This window comes from Archocentrus centrarchus, unplaced genomic scaffold, assembly GCF_007364275.1.
Source record: "Archocentrus centrarchus isolate MPI-CPG fArcCen1 unplaced genomic scaffold, fArcCen1 scaffold_30_ctg1, whole genome shotgun sequence".
NCBI classification, from domain to species: Eukaryota; Metazoa; Chordata; class Actinopteri; order Cichliformes; family Cichlidae; genus Archocentrus; species Archocentrus centrarchus.
Genome location: NW_022060259.1, coordinates 1285271 through 1307133, shown reverse-complemented (window position 1 = coordinate 1307133; position 21863 = coordinate 1285271). Strand labels below are relative to the sequence as shown.

Below are 21863 nucleotides of genomic sequence, written 5' to 3'. Positions count from 1 at the left end.
TCCCTACATTGTACCCTCATAATTGACCCCAGATTCCACAGTTGATTTAAGCATTCTAAATAATAGGAGAATCAATTCAGGGGGAATAAAACAATTGGAAGTTAAGACACGTCTACCAGAAGATTGGAGATCACACTCACTGATTTACACATATGCATCTAAGGATCCAGAGAGCAACATTTAATTTAACAGTTCCTGAAAAGGCACATTGAATATCATTCCAGCAAAGATGCTGGAAATATTATGGACACTTTGCATGGAGGACAGTAAAGCAGAAAAAGCAGAATGTTTAACTATTTTAAGAGAAATAAAATCCAAGCCCGAACCTGATATAATAGATTTGATGTCACTAAACAGGTTGTGAGGTGGATTTTTATCTGTGTCAGTACACATGGTTTACAGGGAAACGAGTATGTAGATCACTTGACAAAGAAAGAAATTGCCCAAAACATGCACTGTATGATACTGATAATATATATATCTATATAATAAACAAGCCAGGTGAAGAAATAGGGCAGAACATTTGGGAAGTTTGATTCCAATACAAAAATCAAAGGGAAGTCTAACTACAGTATTCCCTGTGGACTGCAAATGTGTGCACACAGTTTATAAAGTTTTACACATTGATCTTTGATTTTTTTTTTTTTTTGAGCGTGAACAGGTAAGGACAGGTGAGAGAGAGACATTATTACCACATAGTGCAACACATTCTTAAGAATTGCAAGAATTTTATTTTTTAACCTTTAACTGAAGATTGAAATCTCTTCTGTGATAGAAACCTGGTATTATTCACATCGGAGGAGTTAACTGCTTAAAGAACTGGGAGCAGGTGGTAAGCAGTTTTAAAACCTCGCTCACCTTGAATAAATTTAGTATGCGTTTCAAAATAAACAGTAGAGGGCAGTAAGCTGCTGTAGAGTCCAGTGAGCTACACTTGAAACAGAAGACGGCGAAGAAGAATTTTCCCCCTCAGCTGATTGGCTGAACCAGCGAGGGGCGTTGTTTGAATTTCAGCGTGAGGCGCTTGCAGCTTCTCGGCCAGTTTGTTTGGCTTCGTGTACTTTTAAACCGCGGAGTTAGGACGCAGTGTTTGAACTCCACAGGTACGTTTACTGTTACCTTACTGAATGATGATGAGACAATGAAACATTTTCAGGAATTAATGTGATGTACACGCGAAATAGCTCCTAGAAAATATACTTTAAAATAGCTACAAAGCAAGACCTCCCTGTTTCGTTTGGCCGTGATCGTGAGGCGTTATTTTGTGGGAAAAAAATAATAAAAGCACGTTCTTGACTTTAAGGAGCCCCATATAGTTTTGTTTCCCCAGTTCTGTCCAAGTAATGTTTCACCCTCGATTTTGCGCCTTTTTTTTTTGTTTTAGCTTGAACCTAGCTTGCATTTATTTTCTTGGGGTTGCGTGAATATTATCTACATAGATTTTAGAGACTTTGTCTTGTCATTTTGCTTGTGTGGAATAGTTTTAGCGCGTTACGAGTCTTCACAGAAACATGACAAAAAAAATCACAGCGGAGTAATTATATTAGTTTAGCTATTATAATGCCAGTGTTAATGATTGTTTGTTTTCCTAAAATTGAATATCAGACACAAAACCCAGAGCATTTGTGCCTTTACTCCCGTAACAAAGATTAATTTACAGAAATGTAGCAACTTGTAAAGGTGAAAACAGTTCCTTGTTGATTTAATTTCGTGTTAGTTTTTGGTACTTTAAAAAAATTATAGCTATCTTCTAAGAGGTGCACTGAATTTAGGGGAATAAGGAAGACTCTTTTTATTTTGATGCAAAGATTTTAAAAGGAATATCACACAACAGGATATGAAAGCAGTGTTATTTTATGAGTTCATGTGCAATAAAACATTAGACACTAAAATCAATGAATAATTGAAATAAATAATCATGATCTTAACATTGTTCAGAATAATCATGATAATCATTTTGGCCATAATTTAAGCATTCTGCCATTGGGGCAGACCCAGATGCATGTTTAAAATAATCGCTAATTGGGTGACGCGTCTGCTAAAGTCTTTTTATTTAACAGAGATTAGCAATGTTTATGTTTATGTGGAAAAACACTGTAATGTCTGTATTGGCCCAGAATTTTACAATTGTGCATAACGGCTTACTTTATCTAATTAAATGATAGATAGACTTACTCTTAAAGAAACGTTGGAGCTTTGTTCTTTATTTATTTGTGCATCTAATGATGTCCTTAAGCTGTCAAAATTCCATTGTGTCCACAGCGCTAATTTCCTTTTGTAGTTTTCACCTGTATATTTGCAGCCATGCGTCACAATTCATCTGCCAGCCGTCGGAAGGGAAAAACCCCTCAACGTCGCCCACAAACGCCAGCCCAAGGGACATCCAGTATAGCATCCCCAAGACGCACAGGAGCTCCAGGTTAGAGTGGCTGAAGTTGCAGTGCTGACATTTGAATTAATGACTATGTTCCAGTTGTAGAAATAAGTCACTGCTTGTCAGAGGAAGTTTTATATTCCACCTGTACAAAGAATACTTTCTCTGGTGTGTCCACTTGTGCTGTTTTTTTTTTTTTTTAATTATCACAGGTAACTTTATGATAAATGCATATTTATTTTCCATTTTTGTCAGTGCATAATAATCCATCCCAAAACTGACATGTGAATAGCTGAAACAATGATAGTACAGTATATGCATTTAATGACAGCATGGGCCTTCTTCTCAACCATCTCCGATTTGGCTAAAAATATTATGGACCACACATAATGACGTAATTGCTGTGAATGATGCCATTATCCAAACAGACTGTGATAACAGAACTTGACTGGCCTGCACAGAGTCCTGACAGAACACCTTTGGGATGAATTAGAGTGGAGACTGTGAACCAGGCCTTCTCTCCAACATCAGTGTCTGACCTCACAGATGTGCTTCTGGAGGAATGGTCAAAAATTCCCATAAACACTCCTAAACCTGTGGAAAGGCTTTCCAGAAGAGCTGAAGCTGTTAAAACTGCAGAGGGTGGGCTGACTTACAGTTGAAACCAGAAGTTTACATATGCTATATAAAAAGACATATGGGTGTTTTTCTCACTGTCTGACATGAATAAATAAATGACAGAATAAAGCTTTCCTGTTTTAGTTCAATTAGGATTACCAAAATTATTAATGTCAGAATAATGAGAGAGAGAGTTTTTTGTTTTTGTTTTTTTTTTTAAGGCATTTTTATTACTTTGTAAACTTTTGGCTTTGCACATACACTAAGATTACTATGCCTTTAAACAATTTGGGACAGCCCATATGATGATGTCATGTCTTTGGAAGCTTCTGATAGGTTTATTGGCAACATCTGAGTTAATTAGAGACACACCTGTGGAAAAGTTGCACACCCAATTCTTGTTGTCATTAAACATGTAGGCTGTCTAATATTCCAAACAGGGACAGTTCAAAGAAATCATAGCCTAAAAGTACCATGATATTCATGCCTGTGATGACTGTATGTAAACCTCTGACCACAACTGCATCAGCAGATGTTGATCTTTTGTTTGAATTTAAAAACATTATTCATGTAGCCTTGTTTAGAGGAAAATGTTTTCATGTCTATCTGATTTAAAACAGGAAATTAATAGAGATTCTGTGGAACTGTCTTGTAAATGGGCAAGTTATGAGTTACTGAATATGTTACCTGCTTCATGATTGGTTTTGGCTATATTGCCAAACCCTGCTACGCACACTCCTTTTTCTGCAGTTAAAATCACAAGTTTATTATTTTAAAGCTTTAACCCCACAGAGAAAAATGTTTTGCTTAATTTATTTATGGTGTGGACCCTATACTTAATTTAAAATTTCATACCTAAACCAGTATTAAGGTGACTGTCCTGTTAACAAACTTTATCTGCCTTTTAGGGGCGCCTCCTGCCTCCCCCAAGAAGAAAAGGTTTCGACCAGGAACCCGAGCATTAATGGAGATCCGCAAGTACCAGAAAAGCACCGATCTCCTGCTCAGGAAGGGACCCTTCTCTCGCCTGGTGAGTCTGAAAGAGAATCAAGGTGTTGCAATTGCCCAAAGTCCAGATGTCAACCAGATCCAAATGCTGTGGTGGAACCTCATACGGGATAATGATTCTGTGGATGTATTTGGAGTTTCAGAGTGCATCTTTGGAGGAGAGTTTTAAAATAAATAATACCAACATGATTTAGCAGGTTTGAGGCAGGCAACATGACTGTGATAGCTGCCACAGTCTGTATAGGTGGATTGTGAGTGCGGTGCTTGGGTTCAACCAGTAGCTGAGTACCAGATGTTCAGAGCAGAGTCCCGCATATTTCTGGTCCTCAGTAATACCAGTATTTTAATCTAAGAGCACAGCTTAATGTGGAGCATCAGAGGAATGGAAATAAAACTTGCCCAATACCAAACATAACCTATACATGCCACGGATATATTAAAGTTACAGTTTGTAGTGTCAAAACACTAAAAACGCTGCGACTCACTCAAATTTCAGTCAGCAACAAATAAAAGTCAAATTTCTTTGTTTGACTTTCGTCTGTCCCTCCGTTCGGGCATCTGTCCCTGAGGTTTTACATTTCTGGGCTACAGACTCCAAAACCACAAGAAGCTGAGGTGTGAAATTTTGCATTTGTGTTCTTCACTCTTCAAAGACACGATATTCATATTCCTGGATGTTTAGTACCTTTTGTACACTTTGACTGTATTTATCTGAAGACTGTATTTATAACATGGAAGATTTCAGGCTGCTAATATTGTGATAATATATGCTAATGATATTCAGCCTTTTTCTCGTGCCTGATTGGATCTGCCAAGGTGAATTGAATTGGGGTGAATTTCATCCACCCTTTGTGGGCCTGCCACAGAGGAGTTTATCTCAATGACCTCACCCCACATTTCCAAGTTCCAGGGCTCATATCAAGTTTCTCAAATCAATTACATAATCAAGCAGTTGAAGAATGCACCTTAATTTTAAAAAGCATCACTGTCCTATATGTTTGTTTTTTAGGTTTCAGGGGTTGTTAATTTAGTTTTTTATCTGGGTGAATGAAGCCTTAATTTTTTTAAAAGGTGTTGGTTCTTCCTTCTTCCTTAGGTCCGTGAAGTGTGCCATGGTTTTTCCAGAGAAGCCCTCCGCTGGCAGGTCTACGCTCTTATGGCCCTCCAAGAGGTAAGAAACTATCTGTTGTCAGTCAAACCCTTCTGATCAGTTGGCGACACTTGTCTCCTTGATAACATTACAAGTAAGATTGTGATTGTGTGACTCTTAACTGCTGCTCAGCACATAAGAGCTAACAACAGTCAGGACTCGTTCCTCTACCCAAAGTGGCAGAAGAACGACTCCTTTCATCCTCCATGGAAAATGCTAACATACAGGCTCCCATCCAGGGGAATACAAACATACCCGCTCCCTCTCAATTCCTCTCACTGGAACATTGTATCGGTGTTTGTGCTGATCTGCTGTGATTGGTTCTGTAGTCTTTTTCTAATTGTACCATCACATTAACTTTAAACATGCCAGCTGAAGCCTGTAGAGTCTGAAATGAGGCTCTTGGGTCGTCTGTTTGACCCTGGGGCATCCATTCCTGGGGAGATTGGTGACTGTTTTGAATGTCCATTTGTGAATAATCTTTCTCACTGTAAAATGATGGACTTCAAATTATTGGAAAATGGCCTTATAACTCTTCTCAGATTGATGGGCAGGAACAATTGTCTCTCAGAGCTTATTGCTGATGTCTTTCCTCCTTGACTTTGTGTTAACACACACCTGAGTGCCCCAAACAATCAGTTTTGAAGTTTTGACAGCAGTCAAGTCATTTTTTTTTTACTGAAAGATGACTCAAAAATGGCTGTTTTGATATTAAAGATTGCCAACCCATAATCTATCCAGATTAAAAATCATTATAACTGGATTTTTCCAAGAAGTTTGGTTTGCTACAAATTCTAGAACTGATGTGACAAAATGAGGGCGTATCTATTAGGGTTCAATGAAACGTTGTTTCTGCCTTCTTGTCTTCAGGCTGCAGAGGCTTTTCTCGTCATGTTATTCTCAGATGCCAACCTGTGTGCCATCCACGCCAAGAGGGTCACTGTGTTCCCCCGTGACATTCAGCTTGCCCGGAGGATCCGTGGGGTGGAAAAGCTATAATAACAATCCTAATCCAGCGTCAGAAATGACATTCTCACTTAAGTTTGACACATTTATGTGTTTTCATATCAAGAGCATTGTTGCTGTGTTAAAGTTTTTTTAATTTTATGTTACATTGGGGGGGGGGGGGGGGGGGGGTCTGTATCCTTGTTAAGCTGTTCTGCTTTTTACTGTGATCACTGCTCTGTTTGTAATATTTTGATATGATATTGATGTGTACATATTGTTCTGCTTTGAATTAAACTTATATTGTTAAGTGTATTTTTTCTGTTGCATCTTTATGCATTTAGTTTGGACATTTTTTTTCTCAGTTATTATAAAATGGAAACAAAGACCCTGGGGGGGGGGGGGGGGGGTATCCTCTGGCTGGTTTGATGGACAAATTTTCTCTTTTCATTCTCTGTTACTCCTAGAGTTATTGAACACATCATATACACTATATTGGCTACAATCATAATAAGATACACTATATTGCCAAAAGTATTCACTCACCCATACAGATCATTAAATTCAGGTGTTCCAGTCACCTTCATGGCCACAGGAATACAAAACCAGCACCTAGGCATGCAGGCTGCTGCAAACATTTTCCCACCTTGTTAAAATAATGGCCTAAATAATTTTTTTTAATGAAACTTTTATTTTTGCCTAAATCAAAGTTTTTATCTTCCATTCAGTTTTTTTTTTTTCTGAGAACCTTGAAAAAAAATGACTTGGGCCATTATTTTAACAAGATGATTTGTGAAAGAATGGGTCGCCCTCATGAGCTCAGTGAATTCCAGTGTGGTACCGTGACAGGATCCCACCTGTGCAGTCATGAAATTTCCTCACTACTAAATATTCCACAGTCAGCTGTTAGTGCTATTATAACAAAGTGGAAGCGACTGGGAATGACAGCAATGCAGCCATGAAGTGGTAGGCCTTGTAAAAGTGCAGAGGGGTCAGTGAATGCTGAGGTGCATAGTAAACAAAGGTCATCAACTTTCTGCAAAGTCAGTTGCTACAGACCTCCAAATGTCATGTGACCTTCAGATTAGCTCAAGAACACTGTGTAGAGAGCTTCATGGAATGGGTCTCCATGGCCAAGCAGCTGCATCCAAGAATTACATTATGTGCAATACATATACGTACACATATATATATATATATATATAGAGAGAGAGAGAGAGAGAGAGCTCTTATCCTTTAAACAAACTACAAACCTCCCCATCAGCACCCCCTGATTCATGTGCACCCCTAATAAACCCAACCACTGCAGTGCCATCAGAGAACTTCTGCAGGTGGGATGATTCACCGTTACACTGATAATCTGAACTTTACCAGAGTGAAGAGGAATGAAGACACAACTGGCCCCTGTGGTCCTCTAGGATTACTAACCACATCAGACTGGGTATCCCCCAGCTATACACGTATGGTTTTGTCTGTTTAAATTACATAATTTTTTAACTAATAAAAAGAATTATAGGATTAAAAAAAGCATTTTGTATCATATTGCCGCATCTTACATCTTGTGTTCATGGCATGTAGCCAAGTTTCTAAAAAGTCCAAAAAAGAAACTTCAGACTGCTGAAACTAGTTAGTTATTTTTGGAAAATATTCTTAAGAAAAATGTAATGAATAGAACCAATTTTACTACACTTTATCAGTTACTTTAAACAATATTATCAAATTGTAACATCAAAAACAGAACGGACCTTTATTTAATATCGTATTTTAAAACACAAATACTGACTTTATGGGACACAAATGTAACTGATTTTGATTGGTTTGGATCTTTGCATTTTTTCCCCTTTCTGTACACTAGTACGACCACTGTGTAAAAATAAAATAAAAAAGTGAAAAAACTTTGAGGAAAGAAAACATAATGAAAAGCGAAAGCACCCTCTGCAACTAAGGCAGTACACCCAGACCACCGGGAGTGGGGAGGCCTGAACAGAGATGCAGTGGTTATTGAACAATATTTTATTACGGTAATTGAAACACATCCTGCCAACTAAGAAGCAAATCTCACACATCAAACACCTTCAGTTTAAAAGAAAGAGCTCGAATTAAATGTGACCATTGAGGACAGTGCCTGGAAGGACATGTGCATGAGTACTCACAAAGGTATGAGTAGTTTGATTGGAAGAATCAGCGAGACTGTAAGGACCCGATTGTTAGTGTCAACATTTTATAAAGATTCTGCATCACCCTTGTGTTGGAGGAGGTGCAGATTCATAAGTGATCATTCATGTGTCTGTAAATATTGTTATCCTATAGTGTTTATACTTAGACTAGAACTCTGTAGGACAAGAGCGCAGATACAGTCTCTGTATCGTCCCATTGATTCCCAAGAAGATCGTAACTGTTAGCTGGAGGAAAGCATGGACACTAACACAGATCCAGTAGATGCACAGACTGAAACAAATATACAGCAACGCTGCAAATGAGTATGGCTACATTTCTCTCAAGATGGACCCAAGTCAATAAATACTGGAATGCCTAACCTCTTAAGAAATGTTCTGCTAGTGTATATCCAGTGTTCAGAGTTGTTTACAAGATTTAAATAAAGTTTTAAAAAAGAAAGAAATCACCAAAAAACACATCTCAGCATTAGCAACGTGTTTCAAAATGTTGCACTCAAACAAATTGTTTAGTTTGTTGGTATCTGGTCATCCTTAAAGCCCATCCTGGGATCAGCTTGAAAAATGCAACAAACTACAATATAAAGTATCAAGAAACATCACAAAAACAAAGTCAGCTATAAAGAGAGCACATAGACTCTGATGTAACAGTCCCATAAAAGGAGAACTTCCACAGTCCTGTTTCTTCTGTGTTTGTTTCCACAGCCGGTTCATCCTGCACATTCCCAGTGAGGAAAGGGACAATGCTATCCGAGTTTGCTTCCAGATCGAGCTGGCCCACTGGTTCTACCTGGACTTCTGCATGCAAAACACTCCAGGAGCTCCTCACTGTGGGATAAGAGACTTTGCCAAAGCTGATATCCTTATATGTGACTGAAGCTTTAAATAACTTGTGATTTTTATTTATTTATTCTTCACAATGTGTGGTGCTATTCCAGAATTGCTTTTGAAGACATTTTGAAGGCATTTTTCTAATGACACCTACTCAAAAGAAAGAAACATTACATTTATTTATTAATACAACCTTTCTCAGGCAGTGTAATTGTCCTGGCACCACTTCAGGGTCATCTTCAGCTCAGATGTAGTTGCTCTTTGTTATTTTGTGTTAAAGATTATTTTCTTGACAGCTTCAAACTATTCCATCACTGTCCGTTTCTGTTGCCTCGTGGAGAAGATGTGCAGAAAGTTCTCGAGCAATGGAAGGAGTACAAGATGGGCGTGCCCACTTATGGTGCAATCATTCTAGATAAAGCCCTTGAAAACGTGAGTTGTTCTACACTCATACACTGCAGTGGTCGCAAATGCTTTTGCAAAGTATTTTAAAGGACATGCTTCTTATGTTTTGGCCATCATATTAATTAGTTACAACATTGTATTTGTATGTTGAAATCTGAGAACAGAAAAAATGATTGAAACTTAGAAACTATAATTGATTAAAAAAAAATTAATTAATTAAAATAAATAAATAAAAAGTACCATGTACAGATTTCAGATCATATTTGACCTCTGACCTCTCCTTCAAGGTCCACAGATTGAACTGAAGGAAAGAGACTGAAAGAGAATGAGCCGCCTTGTTAGCTAGTATACTCTTACATATAATATTCTCAAGTTACTCATGTCCAAAATTGATCAAACATCTGTCATGCTGTCCTGATCTGATTTTTACTGCACTGCAAACTTCTTAAAGTAGATTTAAAAAGAGCAAAGAAAACACAATCAGTATGAATTGATGAGCTGCTGCTTTCCTTCTTTTTATGAGCGTACCAGGCTGATGATTTGGCCACAAGTAAAAGTTTTTATTATCTCTCTGATAGGTTTAATATGATTATAATGATGGCCTTCTTTACTTCACTTCTCTTTGGACTTTATATTGAGAGTTCCAGTGCATAGCTCCCAAATCCAAGTTCAGTTGGAATTCAATTCAATTCAATTCAATTTTATTTATATAGCGCCAAATCACAACAAACAGTCGCCTCAAGGCGCTTTGTATTGTGGGTAAAGACCCTACAATAATACAGAGAAAACCCAACAGTCAAAACGACCCCCTATGAGCAGCACTTGGCGACAGTGGAAAGGAAAAACTCCCTTTTAACAGGAAGAAACCTCCAGCAGAACCAGGCTCAGGGAGGGGCAGTCATCTGCCGCGACCGTTTGGGCTGAGGGGAGAGAAAAGACATGCTGTGGAAGAGAGCCAGAGATTATTATCAATTAATGATTAAATGCAGAGTGGAGTATAAACAAAGTAACTAAGGTGAATGAGAAGAAACAGTGCATTATGTGAACCCCCCAGCAGACTAGGCCTATAGCAGCATAACTAAGGGGTGGTTCAGGGTCACCTGATCCAGCCCTAACTATAAGCTTGATCATAAAGGAAAGTTTTAAGCCTAATCTTAAAAATAGAGAGGGTGTCTGTCTCCCAAATCCAAGCTGGAAGCTGGTTCCACAGAAGAGGCGCCTGAAAGCTGAAGGCTCTGCCTCCCATTCTACTCTTAAGTATCCTAGGAACCACAAGCAAGCCAGCAGTCTGAGAGCGAAGTGCTCTGTTGGGGTGATATGGGACTATGAGGTCTTTGAGATAAGATGGGGCCTGATTATTCAGGACCTTGTAGGTGAGGAGAAGAATTTTAAATTCTATTCTAGATTTAACAGGGAGCCAATGAAGAGAAGCCAATATGGGAGAAATCTGCTCTCTCTTTCTAGTCCCTGTCAGTACTCTAGCTGCAGCATTTTGGATCAGCTGAAGGCTTTTCAGGGAGCTTTTAGGACAGCCTGATAATAATGAATTACAATAATCCAGCCTAGAAGTAATAAATGCATGAATTAGCTTTTCAGCATCACTCTGAGAAAGGATGTTTCTAATTTTAGAAATATTGCACAAATGCAAAAAAGCGGTCCTACATATTTGTTTAATATGTGCATTGAAGGACATATCCTGGTCAAAAATGACTCCAAGATTTCTCACAGTGTTACTGGAGGCCAAAGTAATGCCATCCAGAGTAAGTATCTGGTTAGAAACCATGTTTCTAAGATTTGTGGGCCGAGAACAAGAATTTCAGTTTTATCTGAATTTAGAAGCAGGAAGTTAGAGGTCATCCAGGCCTTAATGTCTTTAAGACATTCCTGCAGTTTAATTAATTGATGTGTGTCATCTGGCTTCATTGATAGGTAAAGCTGAGTATCATCTGCATAACAATGAAAATTGATGCAGTGCTTTCTAATAATACTGCCTAAGGGAAGCATGTATAATGTAAATAGAATTGGTCCTAGCACAGAACCCTGTGAGATTAAAGATCAACTCCAGATCTTTAATCTCTTTAATAATAAAATTAGGGACTACATTTAAGAAAGTAGTTTGTAAACAATTAATGTAATAGTTTTGTTGAATTTCTTGAATTAAAGCTGAAAGTTTGCACTTCAGTCACATCTTAATTGATAGATTTGAAATCCACTGTGGTAGTATATATACACTATATTGTATTCACTTGTCTGCCTTCACACACATATGAAACTGAGTGACATCCACTGCATCACAGACTACATGAACTTCTGTGTGGAGAACACTGTGCCAACCAAGAAGGTACGGTGCTTTTCCAACAATAAACCGTGGGTGACCCCAGAGCTGAAGGCCCTGCTGAACGAGAAGAAGAGGGCCTTCAGATCTGGAGACAAGGAGGAACTGAGGAGAGTGCAAAAGGATGTAAAATACAAGATCCGGAGAGGCAAAGAGAGCTTCAGGAGGAAGATGGAGGAACAGCTCCAACATAACAAAGTCCGAGAAGTCTGGAGAAACATGAAAAAAATCTCTGGCCACTTTGAGGGCAATGCAGGAGCCACAGTGTCTGCTGACCGGGGGTGGGCTAACAACCTGAATCTATTTTTCAATAGATTTGACTCTGGGTCGTTGACCACCTCCCCCACCCCTCAGCTCCCATCTGCCCCCTTCCGTATGCTGACCCCCCTCTCTCCCGGTGCAATGCCATCATTGCCTGCACTCTCCTCACCCTCACCCACAGCGGAGCCAGAATCAGCTCCAGACTGCTCAGGGACTGTGCAGACCAGCTCTGTCAGGTGGTCCTGCACATCTTCAACCTGAGCCTGAATCTGGAGAGGGTTCCTGAACTGTGGAAGACTTCCTGCATAGTTCCAGTGCCAAAGATCGCACATCCCAGGGAGTCCAACCACTACAGACCTGTGGCCCTGACTTCTCACCTGATGAAGACCATGGAGAGGCTCATCCTGCACCACCTCCGCCCACTGGTGAGCTCAGTGCTGGACCCCCTGCAGTTCGCCTACCAGCCCGGCATCGGGGTGGACGATGCCGTCATCTACCTGCTGCACAGATCCCTCTCTCACCTAGAGCAGGCAGGGAGCACTGTGAGGGTCATGTTCTTTGACTTCTCCAGTGCTTTCAACACCATCCAGCCTGCACTGCTGAGAGGGAAGATGGAGGGAGCCGGAGTGGACAGTCAGCTAACGGCATGGATCATCAACTACCTCACCAACAGACCACAGTATGTGAGGTGCCATGACTGTATGTCTGATGTAGTAGTCTGCAGCACGGGGGCGCCACAGGGCACGGTCATCTCACCCTTTCTGTTCATTCTGTGCACCTCAGATTTCAGGTACAATTCAGACCATTGCCACCTACAGAAGTTCTCAGATGATACGGCCATCATCGGATGTGTATCAGATGGGAACGACCAGGAATACAGGGGGGTCATCAGTGACTTTGTCGGCTGGTGTGAGAACAACGCACTGCAAATCAACGCCAGCAAGACGAAGGAGATGGTTATAGACTTCAGGAGGAAGCCACCCCCTACAGCACCAGTGAACATCCAGGGAAAGGACATTGAGACAGTGGTCTCCTACAAGTACTTGGGTGTTCACCTCAATAACAAGCTGGACTGGACTACAAACACAGACGTCCTGTATAAGAAGGGCCAGAGTCGACTCCACCTGCTGAGGAGACTGAGGTCCTTTGGTGTCTGCAGGACTCTGTTAAAGACCTTTTATGACTCAGTGGTAGTATCTGCCCTTTACTACGCAGTGGCCTGCTGGGGGGGGTGGATGCACCGAAAGGGACAGGAGCAGGATCGACAAACTGGTGCGGAGGTCTAGCTCTGTGTTGGGATGTCCTCTGGAGTCTGTGATGGTGGTGGGTGAGAGGAGGATGTTAGCAAAGCTGACATCCATCATGAACAACCCCATCACCCTCTGCATGAGACCGTGGGTGAGCTGAGCAGCTCCTTCAGTCAGAGACTGAAACATCCTCGCTGCAGGAAGGAGCGCTTTCACAGCTCATTCATCCCAACAGCAGTTAGACTGTATAACACATCATGATGTCTTGAGTCACTTGGACACTTTACCTCCTCTGCCATCACTTTATCCACACAGTCCAGATACATTTTAGTTATTACACACACCCATATAATGCATACTGTGTATGCTGTGTACCTTACCGGCTACAAATGTAAGGTACACAGCCCACCTCCTGAAACCCCCCCCCAACTTTACACTTGGCACAATGCAGTCAGACAGGTACCGTTGTCCTGGCAACCGGAAAACCCGGACTCATCCATCGGATTGCCAGACGGAGAAGCGTCATTTGTCACCCTGGACTCTAGTCCACTAGTGTCGTGCTTTACACCACTGCATCTGACGCTTTCCGTTGCTCTTGATGATGTAAGGCTTGGATGCAGCTGGAAACCTGTTCTATGAATTGCTCTGCACGCTGTTCCTCATCTGATCTGAAGGCCACATGAAGTGTGGAGGTCTGTAGTGATTGACTCTGCAGAAAGTTAGCGACCTCTGTCTCAGAACCTGCTGAACCTGCTCTGTGATTGCACGTGGCCTACACCTTTGTGTGAGTGAATACTTTTGGCAATATAGTGTATCTCATCATAATGATCGTAGTTTATGTATATTTGTCTTTATGTTCCCGATCTTCTCCTTACCTGATGGGCCAATCTGAACAAAGCTTTGCACAAACATCCTCACCCTTTCAGCGATTATTAACATGTATATGTTTTTTAAAAATCCTAATTCTTGTGATTTTCATGTTCATTATCTGCCTGCAGATATGATGTCAGGTTCCACGTTACCATGGTTAGTGAATGAAACCATCCGATGTGCTGCAGCTAACTGGGCTTTCTTTTTTTTTCAGGTACTGCTTGTTCAGGGCTACCTTGCAAAATCTGGCTGGGGCTTTCCAAAGGGGAAGGTTAATGAGGATGAAGCACCATATGACTGTGCAGTTTGTGAAGTAAGTCACACAATTCTTTGACCATGTCATGTATCTTAAAATGCTTTTAGTTTGTATTGATGATGTTGGTTGCTTTCCAGGTGTTAGAGGAGACGGGCTTTGACATCAAAAATCGCATCTGCAAGGATGCGTACATAGAGCAGAAAATCACTGACCACCTGGTGCGGCTCTACATCATACCAGGAGTGTCTAAGGATACAAAGTTCAACCCCAAAACTAGAAAAGAGATCAGGGTAAAAATCTTTAATACATTTTTTATTACATTTGGGTCCAGATTTATTAATTGAAGTAGACCAAAGCCTCCCATCATTAAAACAACGAGGATAAAAATCATTGAAAATTTAGTGATTAAAAAAGGCATGAACATAGTTATTTTGTTGCTTATTGCATATAATTATTTGTAATAATTTACCTTCCAGAGTGCAATATTTGGGGACAAGAGCATTTAAATAAATCACTTCACTGTTCTATATTGTTTATGTAAGCAGCTTACTGCTGTTTGACCTAGCAACTCCCATGAAGGCTGGGTACTCTGAGCTATCGTTTGGTGCATAAGTGCAAACAACATTCAGGACACCTTCCACTCCATCCACTGGTGAAAACTCCGACATATAGGCAGCAAGCCGAGGGGATACAAGTATACCCACTCCTGCCTCTCATCAAGGGCAATTTCAAACTGGAACACAGTCCAGCCCCTCTCCAGGAGACTGGTTCCACAACCCAGGTGTTGAGGTGAGTCCAGCTGCATCTAGCTGGTATCTCTTGAGCTCACACAGTTACTTGAGCTCCTTCCCCACTGGAGAGGTGATGTTCCATGTCCCAAAAGCCAGCCTCAGTAGCTGGGGATCGGTCCGCCAGGGCCTCCGCCCTTGGCCGCTGCCCGACATGCCTTGCACCCGACCCCTATCCCAGCAGGGTAAACTGTTCCCCTGATCGATCTGTCATAAGGATCATTTTAATCCCTCTTCATCTGGTCCTTCACCCAGTACCAGTTTGCCTTGCGAGACCCTACCAGTCCCCCACTGGGACACACACGCCCCTCCGCCAAGTGACAAACCACTCATGCATTCACCTTTATCAAGTCTGGCATTCCTGCTAATTTGCACTGCTTTTGATACAATGCATTGATCATTAATGTGCTGACAAATTAGAAAAACTTTCCATTCCAATTGGCTCACATTTCCATTAAAATCTTTTTGCATTTGTGGGATCTCACTAATTCACTCTACCTAGTAAATCTGGTCAGTGTACAGTGGCTGACAGAGATGTTTAAAATATAAACTTTTGCTTTCTTTTTTGCTTTTTTTATAGAACATTGAATGGTTTCCTATTGACAAGCTGCCCTGTCACAGGAACGACATGACCCCAAAGTTGAAACTTGGACTTGCCCCAAACAGATTTTTCATGGCCATTCCATTTATAAGGTTTGTTTGTAGAAAACTTCATGTAATCATTTTATTATGCAATTATCCATTAATACCTTACAAATAAAACAAGACACACATGTTTGCTTTCTTTCTGATAGAAGATAATTATTTGCTCATCTTACCGTCTGTTTTATAGTGAGTTGAAATGTGTTGAGGCTAGCTTAGCATAAAGACTCAAACCAGCGGGAAGCAGCCAACTTCACTCTTTCCAAAGTTCTACAATAAACCTACCAGGGCTTTGATCAAGTGAAGAACTCTTCATCAACTGCAGACGAACAAGTGCACGGAGACAGAATGGGATCAAAAATAGCAGCTGCTCTGAAATTAGATTAGATTAGATTCAACTTTATTATCATTGTACACAAGTATACAACGGAAAGTACTAAAGAGACAGTTTGCTCTTCAAGCTCTGAAAACACAGCTGAAGATTCAAATGATAGACCCAACACTGAAATCGGCAAATTCTCATATATTCACACTAAAACCCTCAATCTGTAGTATCATTATGTACCTGTAAGTACCCTGTTTAGGTCACACCCTAACCTGCATAAGTTAGCCTTCTGTTTATAATTTGGTCAGATGAGTGCCGATCGGCTAACCAATTGTCCAGATGATCCAGAGACCTGTTACCTGTCAAAACTTCTGAGCTGTCTAAATAAAATGTTGCTTCTCGTTTGTGATTGCCTCATTTATATGTGAAAATGTAATTTAGCTTCTGTGTAGTGATATACAAGTATTGATGGCACACTTTCTGCTTTACTTGTATAGACCGCTGCGAGATTGGATTAGCCGGAGGAAAGGCGAATCAACAGACAGCGATGAAGACTTCACAAACACCAGCAACACTCGGTAAAACGAACCTTCATTCTCTAAGAAATCCCACATTCATAAAGCTGTTTGTGTTTTATTGGTTTAGCTGATGCAGAATTCTGAAAACTCCAGAGGGTTAAAAAACATTTTCTTTCACTTTTGTACATAATCACATCTTCCAGCAATTTCACAATCCCACTTCCTCTCACACTGTTCTCCTGCTACAAGAGAAAACAACTTTTTTTTACTCTCTTCTGTCTCGTAGATCAAAATCCCGTCACCTCACAGGTACTGATGCATTTCCAGGAGAGGGCTGGATAAAACACAAGCAGCAGAAGACTCTGGGCCAGTTAAGCCAGTTTGACCTGAGCCAGGTTAGAAAAAGCCTACAGTCAGTCACTTTGTGACAGCAGCATATTACTTTGGCAAATAAGTAAAAATGAGGGAAAGACACTATCAGTAAGGATTCATTCAACCACTCTCCCGATAAGTAATGTAGTTCTCACCAAGTCCAGTGACAATGCTCAACACTAAGTAACAGGCGTTGGTTTGTTGTAGCTGTGTTAGTGCATGTGGAGGAACTGGCTTTTTTCCATGATACACAGAGAGCAAGCACAAAAACGGAGGAATTTTGTGTTTGTTCAGTTGTTTCGTTGTTGTAATGGCAATTAATTAAATGGAGCCATGTTTGTAAGGAAAATGCATTTGTGGGTTGAGCAGCAGAGTTGAGTGTGTGGGTTGAGCAGCAGAGTTGAGTGTGTGGGTTGAGCAGCAGAGTTGAGTGTGTGGGTTGAGCAGCAGAGTTGAGTGTGTGGGCTGCTCCCATGAAAAACTTGCCAAATCTTCTCTGCCAAACAGCTGATTCTCCTACTGACTCTGGTTTGGTGTCATTTATTGGATTGGATGATTGAAGTCTGAAGAAACAAAACATATTGGCAATGTAACAGTTTATTAATGTAACAAATAGGGGCCTGAGCAGCATGTGGAAGAACCACACACAGCCACAGCAGCCTGGTACCTCCTGCTCATGCTGATCCACAGTGTTCGGTGGGGTTGAGGTCAGAACTGCAGCTAGGTCATTCCATCCTCTCCACTCCCACATTCTGATGGTAGTCTCTGATAAACCCACTCTGTGGAGGCGAGTGTTGTCATCTTGGAGGATAGAGTTCGGTTCCAGACTGTGGAGATATGGGATTGCCGCTGGCTGCAGAATCTCATCTTGATCTCCCTGCACTGAGATTTCCTCCAGTGAGAGCCCTCTCTCACACACACACACACATGTGGATGGATGGATAAATAGATAGAAAGTTAAGCATGAGCGAAAAATGTGGATGCAAAATGCAGACTTGCAGACTGACTTCATTAACCTTTATGTAAAGCCAAAAGTCCAAATGGCAGATGAATACAGAAATCAAAAGGCCAACCTGTGAAAGGCTGCGAAACAGTATGACACGGCAAAGACCTCAGCCAAACTGAAGGGCTTAAATACACACATGAAGAAATCAAGGAGATCCGAAACACTAGGGCAACAAGATAATAATCATAAACAGTGAGAGAGGGAAAGCAAAACTAAATGCCATGCACACAAGAGACTAACAAACGAAAACGGGACTATAACAAAAACATGACAACACCAAGCAGACAGAGATTTGACCATGAAAAAACGGGAGAAAAGAAAAAACGGAAACTCGTGGAATTAAAAAGAGAGACAACAACTATACACAGAGCTAGACTGTAAAAGATGGCAAAACTAAGAAAACCAGAGAATAATGTCATGGAAAATAGAGTGAGACAAAAACTAAAAATGATAACAACAAAGAAACATATATATATATATATATATATATATATATATATATATATATATATATATATATATTAGGGGTGGGACTCGATTAAAAAAATTGATCGAATTAATTAGAAGCTTTGTAATTAATTAATCGAAATTAATCACATTTTAATCACAATTCAATATTTAAGATGAGAAATATGAATTTAAGTTTGGTTGATGAATGAATCAATATACATAAGCTTAAACTTCACGAAGGGTGGAAGTGCTCCTGTGATAAGCAAACTCCTGAAATTAAAGTTAAGCATCATAACTGGATAGTTTTATTCAACATTAATGTCTCAATATAGTTAGAAATTAATCATTTGCTCAGCTGTATTCCTTGATGTTGAAATGTGTTATGCTTGTTTTAACAGATTATTTTGAATTAAAGACTTAAAATTAAACCACAAAAAGGAGAAAAAGTTTCTCCGTTTAACCAGCTGTTTTTACACATGAGTGCTTCGCACTCATGGTTCAGCACCTGGACAGTTCCACTATAGTGGAACTGTCCAGGTGCTGAACTGGCCTGTCTACATTCCAGACCTTTTACCAACAAACCGTTCCCGTCCCAACCCTGAATCGGATAAGCAGACGAGAGGCAGAGCGGCAGAGAGAAGGACACTGAACAGTCTACTCTCGATATAATTATATTCGTCCCGCGATAATGTCATATGGTAATTATTAATGGCTCGCTGATAAATAGCGCTCCCACCATATACGTACTACAAATGCCATTGTGCACTGCGACAGCTGCTGCGCAGGTCAAGACCTGTGCACTAACACCATTTTTCCGTATTGCCACTGACACATTGATCAGTGGTCAGTGGATAAAAACATCACCTTTTTACAGTGGCATTTAAGCTAGCATGAGCCCCCCAAAACAGGGATTTTCAAAACAGGCGGGAGGCAAAGGACTTGTTCGGTGACATCGAAGGTAAAACTGTGTCTCTTTTCCCTGCCTGCGATATGCGGGGAAAAGAGCGGATTGGTGGGACGGATGCGGGAGAAGATGCAGAGGGAGGAAACGATGCGGCCCCTGAATTTGGACATTGTGCGTCGATATAATCTGTATGCCTGGAATTCGTGCACTGAGAAACGATCCACCATTTATATATATATTATATATATATATATATATATATATATATATATATATATATATATATATATATATATATATATATATATATATATATATATATATATATATATATTAGGGGTGGGACTTTAACGCGTTAATTTCGATTAATTAATTACAGGGAAATTAACGAATTAAAATTTTTAACGCATTTTAATCGCACTTTGCACCGTGGAACGTTTCTCAAGTGCACGAGTTCCCGGCATACAGATTATATCGACGCACAATGTCCAAATTCAGGGGCCGCATCTTTTGAAGGACCCGGCTCACGTAGACTGGGTCCTTCGCAGCCCACGAAGCCCGCAAAGATTGGAAGTGAGCGGCTATCCTTCATATTAGCGTGGCCTGCCCTCACCTCTGCATAGCTCATGTCGCCTAGCAAACATGAGTGTGAAGCACAGCTGTGGAAAAGCAGCTGGTTAAACAAAGAACGAACTTTTGCTCCTTTTTGTGGTTTAATTTTAAGTCTTTATTCAAAATAAGCTGTTAAAACAAGCATAACAACATCAAGGAATACAGCTGAGCGAATGATTAATTTCCAACTATATTAAGTGAGACATTAATGTTGACTAAAACTATCCAGTTATGAAACATAACTTTAATTTCAGGAGTTTGCTTATCACAGGAGCACTTCCGCCCTTCGTTGGTCTGTGTAGTAGACTGGGGGGAAAATAAAATTTGAAGTTTAAGCTTATGTATATTGATTGATTCATCAACCAAACTTAAATTAATATTTCTCATGTTAAATATTAAAATGTGATTAAAATGCGATTAATTCCAATTAATTTTTTTAATCGAGTCCCACCCCTAATATATATATATATATATATATAATATCGGTAAATAGACTGTAGTGCACGGGATTTATGAAGGGCTTATATATCAAATGAAAAAAAGACTTGTTTTGCAAATATATTTATGACTTTGCATTATTGTATCTACATCATATCCAATCCAGTCCTTTTTGGCTACTCTTAGCAATTAGTAAGCAGAATCACTCAAATTCTAACCAGAAACCAACAGGACCTTTCTCAAACTTGACCACACTTTGGGAATCACAGGTCTATGCTATAACATGCAGCTAGTGAATTTTAAACCCACAGTTTGTTTTCCAGTTGAAGAAGCAGTAACTGAGAAGCAAGCAGCTTTTATTTAAATGAAAAAACAAAAACTGTTGCCATGGTAACAGTGTTACCAGAGGTCTACATTTAAGTATACCTGGTGATGTCACAGTATTCTGGAATGTTACCACAATTCAAACCTCAATAGTGATGGCATCTGTGATGTCACACCAAGGCTTTTGATGTTGGGATCCTTGGATCTTAATTCCTTAGGTAGGGCTGAATCTTGAAAAGACAGCCACAAAATCAATTTTAAAGTGTAACCACAGAATTTGATTACAGAGTTAGTGTAGTATCTACTGGGCTTGCTTGATACACAAAGATGCCACTGTTACTTTTGGCTCATCATGTGATTCCCTGGGTTTGTAAAAAAGCTGGAGAGTTCATCAAATCAAACCTGGGACAATCTCAGTCACCGAATCCTACACAGGGTTTGGAGTCCCTGACTGAAATTCAGCAGAACGCAGCTGAACAACCCACCTCTGCGACTGAGAGGAATCCCTCTGAGTTATCACCGATAAAATATCATCCAACTCAAGCTGAGTTAGATGGTAATCCTTCTGAGCCCAGAGGCTTGGAACAGCTGAGAGAAACTCAGAACATGGCAGAACAGCCCACCTCTGCAATTGAGAGAAATGCCTGTGAGACACAGGAGCTCTCTAGGAGTGCACGCTTGACCTTGATAGATGAAATTCTGGAGAGGAAAAAAGAAGAAAGAAAAAGAAAGAACAAGAAAAGAAGAAGCGAACAAGAAAATAATGTCCACGTCTGGCAAAGATGTGCAGCTCTCAAACAAAGAGTGTTAGCTCCAGAAAACCTCAGAAGAGCTGGTAGAATTTGTATTTATATTATTGGTATCTGTTCAATTTCTTATGCAGTCATTGCATATGGAAAACATTTAATCTATTCCACAATGGAAGAATGTCTCATTACAACTCTCCGGGGCATCATTGGGGGAACCATAGATTTGTGATTTACTACAGTAGCTGTTGTTTGTATAATACA

At 40.2% G+C, this 21863-nt stretch overlaps 2 protein-coding genes across 2 annotated transcripts; both read left to right on the top strand.

The window, feature by feature from the left end:
- Positions 1-948: 948 nt before the first annotated feature.
- On the top strand, positions 949-6214 carry cenpa (histone H3-like centromeric protein A). Its single transcript, XM_030724003.1, has 5 exons — positions 949-1103; positions 2282-2419; positions 3901-4022; positions 5097-5171; positions 6021-6214. Exons 2-5 carry the CDS (start codon positions 2305-2307, stop codon positions 6147-6149), a joined length of 441 nt encoding a protein of 146 aa, XP_030579863.1. The 5' UTR covers positions 949-1103; positions 2282-2304; the 3' UTR covers positions 6150-6214.
- Positions 6215-7053: 839 nt separating this feature from the next.
- Positions 7054-17305, top strand: LOC115776280 (m7GpppN-mRNA hydrolase-like). The gene is made up of 8 exons (XM_030723895.1): positions 7054-7061; positions 8921-9126; positions 9405-9532; positions 14433-14531; positions 14612-14764; positions 15843-15955; positions 16727-16807; positions 17034-17305. The coding sequence occupies exons 1-8, from the start codon at positions 7054-7056 to the stop codon at positions 17173-17175; spliced, it is 930 nt and encodes a 309-aa protein (XP_030579755.1). The 3' UTR covers positions 17176-17305.
- Positions 17306-21863: the final 4558 nt, after the last annotated feature.